This window comes from Zootoca vivipara, chromosome 5 (assembly GCF_965207765.1).
Source record: "Zootoca vivipara chromosome 5, rZooViv2.hap1.1, whole genome shotgun sequence".
In the NCBI taxonomy this organism is placed as follows: domain Eukaryota; kingdom Metazoa; phylum Chordata; class Lepidosauria; order Squamata; family Lacertidae; genus Zootoca; species Zootoca vivipara.
The window spans coordinates 59,408,647-59,418,813 of NC_142588.1; the positions used below are offsets into that span (position 1 = coordinate 59,408,647).

Below are 10,167 nucleotides of genomic sequence, written 5' to 3' on the forward strand. Positions count from 1 at the left end.
GGGACAGAGCAAAGGGAGCTCACCCCGTCGGATGGATTCAAGCCGCCAACCTTCCGATTGGCAAGCCCAAGAGGCTCAGTGGTTTAGACCATAGCGCCACCCACGTCCTCACCTTTACCTCACCCAGTGCACTGCATTCCCAAAAGCTGCACATATACACAGAGTTAATCTAGGCTGTCACCGCCCCGCTCTGTGAACAATCCTAGAATATTAGCAAGGCTAGAACAGACAGGGCTATGTACACAACGGTGGGGGGAAGGATGCAAAAAGAACCCTAGTGGATCAGCCCAAAAGCTTATCTAGTCCAGCATCCTTCTTCCACTGGTGAACAAGGTGCCTCTGGGAAGCCCAGAGGCAGGACATGAGTGCAGCTGTGATCTCCTGCTGCTGTTTCCCAGTGCTCTCTCTGATCATTAGGTAGCAACCATGGATAGCCTTTTCCTCCATGAATTTGTCTACACCTGGGACCTTCAGCACATACTCCAGCAGCTGCTCCACCAGTGATCTGCAGTCCTTCCTCTGAGGATCATGGGGCAAGCCTTCAAAACAGGTGCCGCTTCCCTGTTGCCTTTAAAAGCACCACCGCTCAACCTAGTTCTGAGCACTGCTTTTGACAGGAGGCTATTATCTGTTGTGTTGGACAGGGGGAGTCATTTGCAAAACACTCCATCGCCAGGGCAAGGTTTTTGTGCCAGCTGACGTTTCTGCATTCCAGCTTTAATAAATAACTAATGAAAGGTTCATTTATCCACCGATGGGGAAAGGAGGAAGTTTACAGAAAACAACACCTCCCCAAAGCCCCAATACAAACTGTGTAAAAAAAGAAAAGAAAAAGAGAGAGTAAAATGACAGGGCTCTTTGCAACCCCTGGCAAGCTGTTCACACTCCTCTCTAATTAAAGGCTGTTTCCATCTAGCCCAAAGATTGCTGTATGCAGACACGGGGTGGGTGTGGGTTTGCACGCACGCACGCACACACACACTTCTAGCCAAGCTCTGAAGTCCAGCTGTAAGGAAGAGGGGAAGAGGCTAAATTCTGCTCTCCTCCAACTGACTTCAGAGATGGCAAGAGCTCAGATGCTAGGACCAACAAGTACATTTGAAGGAGGATACCTCAGTGATGTGTATGCACTTTTCAAATGCTGCTTAGTGTCTATGGCTGTTTTTTCTTTTCACAGAACTGCTGCCTTTGGTATCTGAGGAGCTTCCTCCACTGCAAAGAAACTGCCCCCCCCCCCCTGCACCCAAATTAGCAGTGGATGGCAATGTCACTAAAGGATAGGCTGGACTGAACTACTGGCTGTTTGCAGAAAAAGAAAGCTTCTGTTTACACATTGAACAACGAAGGGCAACAGGATATTTATTGTTAGCTGGATCTGAATGTGTTTTAATCCAAAGACTTGCTCATATCTGTAACTGGGAGCCCGAAACAGGATTCCAGCTCCAATTAGCAATAAGATGAGGATTGTTTTCAGGAAGGCTGTGGAAGTCATAGCCCCGGAGGGAAAAGGAAGTGGCCCTCCAGTAATGTCCCTTAGGCAAAGCTTTCCTGGGAACTTTTCTCTTGACTCCCTCCTGGGCTGTGAATCCATGTTTGGAAGAAAGAGGCAAAATGTACTTGCTTCCTAGCCTCCCTTCTTCATTGCATTCAGAAGCACAGTGGAGACTAAGAGAATGCACCAGACTTTCTTTTATAATCTGGTCATTTCCTGACAACCTATTTATTTGAGCATTCATCCTGAATTGCTCGCACAAAGTGTGCAGGGAGGTTAGACACCATCAGCTGAACATTCATTCTGATTTGCTTGTCAAGAGGTTCTATGGCACTGAGTCAAGCAAGTGTTGTTCCACTCTTTCCAGTGCATTTTCCCATCACTTTCCTTATGCCATCATAAATGGCCAAGCCTTTAAGGTGCTACAAGATGGTTTGAAACTTCTGCCATAATGTTTAGAAAAAATGCGTGCAACAAACCTGTTCTTCAATTATTAGTATGGCTGGTTAAATAAAATGTATAAGATCAAAGTTTTAGCTGATTAACACATTCGATTTGTGTTTGGGCCAAACACTTTCTGAATGCAGCAACATGCTTTCCTTGTTTTTAGATGATGCGCTTACATATCATAGCAGACATTACAATAGAAGAGGCATTCCTTTGTGTATGGGAGAATGCCTCTTTTAAAATGGGACTTGACACCTACAGTTTTTATATGCATCTAACTATATATTCATAGTATGTTGGGAACGCCTCCCCCAACCCTGCTACCCAGTTAGACAGTGGCACAATTTTAGCCAATTAACATTTTAATCTATTGATCTAACCAGCCAGTTGATTAAATTGATTAAACATTGCAGTCTTTATTATTTCTTATAATCTGGAAAAAAAGTTCAAGCAATTTGGAGCTCCGTTGCTGATGTTAGTTGCCTATCAAAAATACTCTCAGCGTTGACTAATAGTATGAGGGCTTGTTTGGAAATACAGGAACCAGATCCCTTTGTCATTTGGATTTAGCCACTAGTATAAATCCTTCGCCCCCCCCCCCCCCGTCTATTACACAGATTATCAGGAAACCAGCATGGGAGCAGAACAAGTGCTAAATAATAGGTATGGTACCTTAACTCAGCATCTCCACTGTGGGCAAGTCTTAATTGCCTGCAAAGCTTATGGTTGCCTAATGGATTTGATCCATACCTGCTTTGGGCATGAAAGGACAATGGGTTTCTTTCCTGCTATTAGTGTTAATTAGCCTAGAAATGCTACAGTGAAAGTGTTATCACAAAATATTGGTGTTGTGAATGGCCACTTGGGATTTACCCACACTTACCTTTTCTCTTTACTCTGTTCTTTCCAGGCACAGTGCATGCTTTTAAACTGCATGTCCAATCAACCTTTCCCCATGAAAACCTGCTCTTTATAGCTCAATTGGAACAGACGTCAATCCGTGGAAACCCCAAATTGACGTTTGCACCTATTAAGCACTAAAGAGTGGCTTTTTGCAGGGAAAGCTCCAGGGCAAAAGAAAACCCCTTCAAAATGCTCAGACACAGTGCTTATACCTGTATATACTTGTAATTTTTTAGGGTCCTTCATCGCTTTTGTCGCAACCAACTAACATGGTTATTCCTCCGGAAGCAATGAATTTATGGCGACTCTGAAAGCTGATCCCTACATCATTGCTGCTATGTCAAAACTCCTGGAAAAGGAGTATTCCCAGCAGCTTGTGTGTGACAGTTGTAGGATCAGCTTAATGGAAAGGGGGGGCTGGAAGGGAAACTTGTATCATCACTGAGAATTACACACATAGTCTCCTGGGCAAGAAAGAGGCACTGCAATCACCTGGACAACAGTCTCCAGTAGAAGCAGCAATTTCAGGATCCCTGGAAACTCACCTCAATCTCTACATAGTCATGGAGCTTCTTGCAGGTGGCGGCAAAGGTTTCCGTTGTGCCAAATTCAAAATACCAAAGTTTATTCTTCATTCTGACAGAGAGAACAAAGAGAGGGGGGCATTACAGAAGGCGAGATCCCCTCCATTATCCCCTTTTCCGAACATACTGTCCTCTCCAGCGGTCACTGAGCACCATGCCTACTGCAAATGTTTGCATGCAGAGAACTACCACACTGCCACTGGAAACAGCTAGAAAAGAACATCTTTTGCCTCCCAGAAAATTAGGGCCATTGTGCGACTGAATTCTCAGCTGGCACCATAATCTTTTGCGCAGGGTGGTCTGGTGAAATGCAGGAGATGGGAAGAGATCCAAGACTAAATTCACAGGGGCATTTTCAAACCATTGCACAGAGAGAGTACCAAGGCTCCGCAGAAATAAAAACTTGGAGTGCTTATCCAGGCTTACTCCAAAGTATCTGTGTTTGGACAATAGATTTGCAAATCCTAGTTGAAAGACTGGGAACAGTGTGATCTCTCTGTACTGTAATCCACACAGAATAGGTGGCTGGGGGGATCACCTTGCTGTAGAGGGACAGGCATGCTGCTGTTGGGCTCCTGTAAGCATAGAGGAGGTGATGAGGTGTCCATAATCCTCAAAGAATAAAACAAAATAAATGCAAACAATGCATTTCTCTGTTTTTCATGAAGGGCGTGTGTGTGTGTGTGTGTGGGATTTCTAAAGGAGAGTAAGCTTGGTGATGTGATAATTGCCACTTAAAAGGTGTGGGGGGGTTGTAGATCAGGCATCCCCAAACTGCGGCCCTCCAGATGTTTTGGCCTACAACTCCCATGATCCCTAGTTAACAGGACCAGTGGCTGGGGAAGATGAGAATTGTAGTCCAAAACATCTGGAGGACCGAAGTTTGGGGATGCCTGGTGTAGATGATCACATGTGACCTGGACTGGTGTAGTGGGAAGAATGTCAGCCTCTAAAGTATTTTGTGTTTGTGGGCGTGTGCAAAATGGCCTTGGTGAAGGGGAAGGTATTGCTTATCACCCTCCACAGGCATTCTCCGACTGCCTTCTCCAGAGCAACTGCAACAGGAGTGCTACCAAAATGAAGAGTCAGATTTTCCTAGATTTTAATGTTTAATACATTATTTTATTTCATTTTTCTGTTGGAAGCCGCCCAGAGTGGCTGGGGAAAACCAGCCAGATGGGCGGGGTATAAATAAATAAATTATTATTATTATTATTATTATTATTATTATTATTATTATTATTATTATTATACAAATGTAGCACATCTCATGTTGGGGGGGGGGGGGGGAAAGGCATCATTCCTGAAACAGAAGCATCATGAAACATCAAAGGATGCCATCCAGACTGCATGCAGTAAAATGGTAAAAACTGCATGCTTATCACGCTAAACACTGATCATCCCAAGGAAGATTGCAACTCTTTGGGAAACTACCAAGGGTCACCCACTCAAAGCTGGTTAGAGCTGGGTGCCAGGCTGGAAACAATTCGGCTGAATTCCTGCCTTTGGCTGAGTGAGAAATACCACAAAGACAGCTTTCCATGTGGCACCTTGCTATGTTTGCGAAGAACTTGAGCTTTTATGCATATGACTTAAAACACTGCAAATTTATCAGGAGCAACAATAATAGGTCAGCATCCTTTCATTGTGTGCACACGCAAGAGACTCGGGGGAAACAGCTCCTTTGTTCCTTGGCTGTTGTCTGTGGTGGTGGAATACAGCAGTCTGAAGGTTCCTGCGAGGGAAGGTCATGCAAAGCTTTGTCCTGGAACCCAATGCGAGTCTTGCACCACAACCACGGAATGGTGGCATATTCCATCTCCTTTGTGGGGTAATTAAGACAGCAGGTGCAATAACAGCAATATCAGCTCAAGGTTAAGCTGATACTTAACATTATTACTTTTATGGGCTCATACACATTTACCTTTGCTGTGTGTTTCTAGGCAAAGATCTGGGCTCTCCAAGTCCGTATCCAAGCATGGTGTGTGTGTGTGTGTGTGTGTGTGTGTGTGTGTGTGTGTGTGTGTGTGTGTGTGTGTCTGTGTCTGTGTCTGTGCTTTCCCCATATTTCACTGCTGAATCGGACCAAACAGCAATTGGGTTTTCTACGGATTGCCATTTGCTCTGATTTAGCAGTAAATCACAAGTTTTCCCCCGGAAAAGCTTTGGGACACACCCACAAAACCATGCTCAGACCTAGAGTCCTAGAAACCTTTGCTTAGAAAGCAAGGAGCAAAGATAAGTGTGGATGAACCCAAAATTCATCAACAAGGCTTCATGTTGATATTTTATTTTAAGAAGTATAAGCAAAAAGGGGAAATTTTCAGGGGAGAATCTCAATTGTTTGAAACTCATTAAGCCAATTAAAATTCTGAAAATTTTGCCTAATTTCAGATTTATGAAAAAAAAGACAATAAAGATCTATTCTATTCTATTCTATTCTGTTCTAAGAGGGCTAAAGCCATGGAAAAATGTGTACTTTTGTACTCTCTACCATTCACTTCTTCATAATAAGACTTGGCCCAGTTAGCTTGATGATCACTGTGGCTCTCCACTGCAAAAGATCCAAAAATTCAACTCAAACTGGAAAAAGAAAATTGTCCTGCACTAGCCTTTTGATTGAGCTAAGAGCCTTTGGGGACAGAGATCAGGCTTACCTGGTTTCTTGTGCTAATAAAACTGCGTGGGAACCTCACTGAACCTCGCAGGGACAATTTAGTCCTGGAGAAAGGGATTGAAATCACTAATGGTAAATGCAATAACAACCAGAAGCACAGTGCCTCTGTGTCCTTGCTGGATAATCATGGTTCTCATGAACAGAATGCGGGAACAATCAATGCTGCCATGTTTAGAACAGCTAGCTGATTAAACATGAGTCAGCAGAACAAAGCTAATGCGAGATAAGAGAAGAGAAATGTCTTTGAGGAAGGGATAGGGGAGTGACTACATTTTTTGTTTTTGTAACAACACCTGGCTACAGAATTAAGCAGGACTCCAAACCCCTTGCTCCACCTCCATCGTTCTGCCCGGACACTGAGGTCCAGCGCCGAGGGCCTTCTGGCGGTTCCCTCGCTACGAGAAGCCAAATTACAGGGAACCAGGCAGAGGGCCTTCTCGGTAGTGGCACCCACCCTGTGGAATGCCCTCCCACCAGAGGTCAAAGAGAATAACAATTACCAGACCTTTAGAAGGCATCTCAAGGCAGCCCTGTTTAGGGAAGCTTTTAATGTTTGATGGATTTCTGTATTTTAATATTTTGTTGGAAGCCGCCCAGAGTGGCTGGAGGAACCCAGCCAGATGGACGGGGTATAAATAATAAATTATTATTATTATTATTATTATTATTATTATTATTCAGCAGCACTAGCTCTTTGGCAACAGGGAAAGCAATGGAATCTTCTTGGAAGTTTCTAAGAGTTGCCTCAACACTGCAAAAAAAAAGGCACCTACTCAAGGATAGGTAATTTGCTGCCCTTCAGATGTCGCTGAATCACAGCTCCCATCATCCCTCATCATTGGCTGTGCTGGCTAGGATTGATGGGCACTGCAGTTCAACAACATTGCAGGGTGGGCAGACGTTCCCTGCCACTACTTTAAGTGTAAAATATCCTTAGATAATCCAACATCAGTTCAATGTATTCAGTCATATATATATATATATATATATATATATATATATATATATATATGAACCAATTTATATGTCATATGGATACCCAATATGAACTACAACATATGACTGAATACATTGAACTGATGTTGGATTGAATCACGAGCGATATGACGTTTATGGTTGTGTTATTTAAGTTATTCTGCGTTATACGTTTATAAATTAGTGTTTGATTACAGCAGCAGCTGGTTACACTTGTTGTATAATTGATACTTGCTGCTTGTAACCTAGGTTTGTGTTGTGCGAGTTACACTTTATATGTTTAGCTGAAATTAGTTCCTGCCCCAATGATAGGGATAATGCATTGGGAATGGGCCCAGCGAACTGAATGGGATGTGCACAGTGTCCTTTGTATTTGTTGCTGTTGCTGCTTTTATTTGATATATATCCCCTTGAGCATTTTTAATTAAAAAGCAAGCTTTTTTAAAATTAAAAAAACCAAACTCCAAACCAACCAGATAAAATAATTACGTGAAAAGAAATTGGGATCTTACATTATTTTCAATCACTTCAGTGGTATTTGCTTAGGAGGAATTTCTGAACGGTTGTGCCAGTTTCCTCGCAAACAGCTGCAAGGCCTGAGAGATTTAGGGGCTCTGTGTTGAACAGCCAACCTAGGACCCTCCCTCCCTCCCGATTCTCCAAATGAGGACTACAGTGAAACCATAGCCTCACTGGCAAAGAAGAGCAGAACAGCAAAATGTAAGGAGGTGTGGGGTGGATGAGAAACCCGCCCACGTTCAGTCGAGAAAGAAAAGGCAGGGAAGACAGGTTGATTTACTAAATGCAAACACACATGTCAGGCAGTATTTATTTTCACCCTGCTACGCGCCTCATCCTGACATTGTTAGAGTTGTCGTCAGAGGTTCAAAAATTGCACGGTTAATTTTTTTAAAAAGGCAATTATACATGTCTGCATAAAGTCTGCATAATTTTGAACTAACTGCGGCTTGTTAAAAACAACTTTGCAGATTTTATACTTTTTCATCCCTATTTTTAATTTTTTTTGCAGGGGAGGAAGTGCTCAGGAGAGAGTAGAGAAAAAAAGCCCAAAAGCAATATGTGGAAGGACGGGTGTGGCCTGATGAAGCACTCACTAAGAGCTGTGCTGAGTGATGGCTTCCTAGTCCCTGATTCCTGGGAGCTGTGCCCAGTCTTTAGAGGAACCAACCAAAATCTTTTCAGGTACGTATTTCTACACAATCATGCGACATGTCTCAGAAATGTGCTCTGTTCACAGAACAGCTGACATTTTCAGGATCAAGTTTCAGACATTCAGTGCTTGAGACTATATACCCTGCATCTTGCAAGGCAGACAACCTTGCAGATTCTTAGTTTATCAGAGGCCTTAGTTTATCAACAGCTACATGCAGGGGGGTTGCTAAGTACAGACCTATGACACAAATTTCCATCAAGTTAGCATATGCTATAGCATACATGAGTCTGGGCAGTTAAGATGCTGGGTGTCTGCACCACCACTGCATTTTGCAGGGTTCTCAGCCACCTTTAAGTCAATTGGGGGGGGGGTGTTAAAAAGCGGAGGGGAAGTAGCAGATGATCTGGGCTTCACTGCAAAAGGCCCATGGCTTGAGCCCTTAACAATGCCCTTGGCTACATATGGAAAGGGCTATTATAGAAAAGCAAAGTGTGTCAGTATAAGAGTGTGTGATCAGCTTGGTACAAGTTGCCTCTGACCCTTGACCACTGCTCTTCAGCTTATCGGCAAGATGTGGAGCAGGACAATGAATGTTATTTCCTGCTTACACTCCTGATAGCCCTTATCGCCAGCTGTCTTCACCCAAAGACAACAGACTTCAGCTGCAACCCGGTCTCTTGGGAACCCAGGGGTTTAACCGTTGTCAAAGCCAAGGTGGACGTGGAGTAATCATACAGTTCTGGTCCTTTACTATTCCTAGACTGAAGCAGGGAGATCCTAATGTAAAGGAGGGACTTTCAGATATGAGATTAGAGTTGAAGAACCTGTGGCCCTTCAGATGCTGAGTCCACAAGGTCCTCTCTCTAATTCTGTGAAGACCAACCCATAAGCACATCCACTCCCCCCACTCCAGATTAGGTTTGAAAGCATCACGCTTTCAAAGCTGTTTACACCTGCAAAAGTTTTGGGGTGGTCACACAGCTTCAGTTCGCATCAGTGCATATCCCATAATTTCCCACTATTGAAATCCCATAACTTTTTTTTTTTTACTGCAAACGTTCTGGTTTGTTGTTGTTTCATTTCTGCTAAACTCTGAACAACAATGTGGTAATATTTGGGAAGCATCGCACAACAAACTAAAGTAGAATAATGCACTATAAAGGCAGGGTTGCCATATGTCCGGACACAGCTGGTATTCAGCCCTCCTTATTTAAAAATGCATGTGTTTTTTTTTTAGATTTCGCAAAAAAAAAGCTGAACAACTTTTGTGACCAGATTTACTTTTCAAAATATGGCAACCCTATAAAGAACATGTTGCAAAATACATTTGTTGTTGTTGTTTAGTCATTGAGTCGTGTCCGACTCTTCGTGACCCCATGGACCAGAGCATGCCAGGCACTCCTGTCTTCCACCACCTCCCGCAGTTTGGTCAAACTCATGTTGGTGGCTTCAAGAACACTGTCCAACCATCTCATCCTCTGTCATCCCCTTCTCCTTGTACCCTCAATCTTTCCCATCAGGGTCTTTTCCAGGGAGTCTTCTCTTCTCATGAGGTGGCCAACGTATTGGAGCCTCAGCTTCAGGATCTGTCCTTCCAGTGAGCACTCAGGGCTGATTTCCTTCAGAATGGATAGGTTTGATCATCTTGCAGTCCATGGGACTCTCAAGAGTCTCCTCCAGCACCATAATTCAAAAGCATCAATTCTTCGGCGATCAGCCTTCTTTATGGTCCAGCTCTCACTTCCATACATCACTACTGGGAAAACTGTAGCTTTAACTATACGGACCTTTGTTGGCAAGGTGATGTCTCTGCTTTTTAAGATGCTGTACTGCTGTACTGTACATACAGTACAGAATAAAACTCTAGTCTGGAGGGGCCCCCAAGAAATGTTGAGGAAGCTTCTTTCCACACAGG

The 10,167-nt window shown here is 43.5% G+C and overlaps 1 protein-coding gene across 11 annotated transcripts in view; it reads right to left on the bottom strand.

The window, feature by feature from the left end:
* Nucleotides 1-10,167, bottom strand: part of DGKG (diacylglycerol kinase gamma) — a 180,592-nt gene that overhangs the window by 25,774 nt on the left and 144,651 nt on the right. For 10 of the 11 annotated variants that reach the window (XM_088670731.1, XM_088670736.1, XM_035132701.3 and 7 more), the window contains one exon: nt 3,388-3,478. In XM_088670731.1, coding sequence (XP_088526857.1) covers nt 3,388-3,478 — 91 coding nt within the window. Of the gene's footprint in view, nt 1-3,387; nt 3,479-6,035; nt 6,148-10,167 lie in introns of those variants that run through there. The other variant, XM_088670738.1, reaches the window with a different exon arrangement.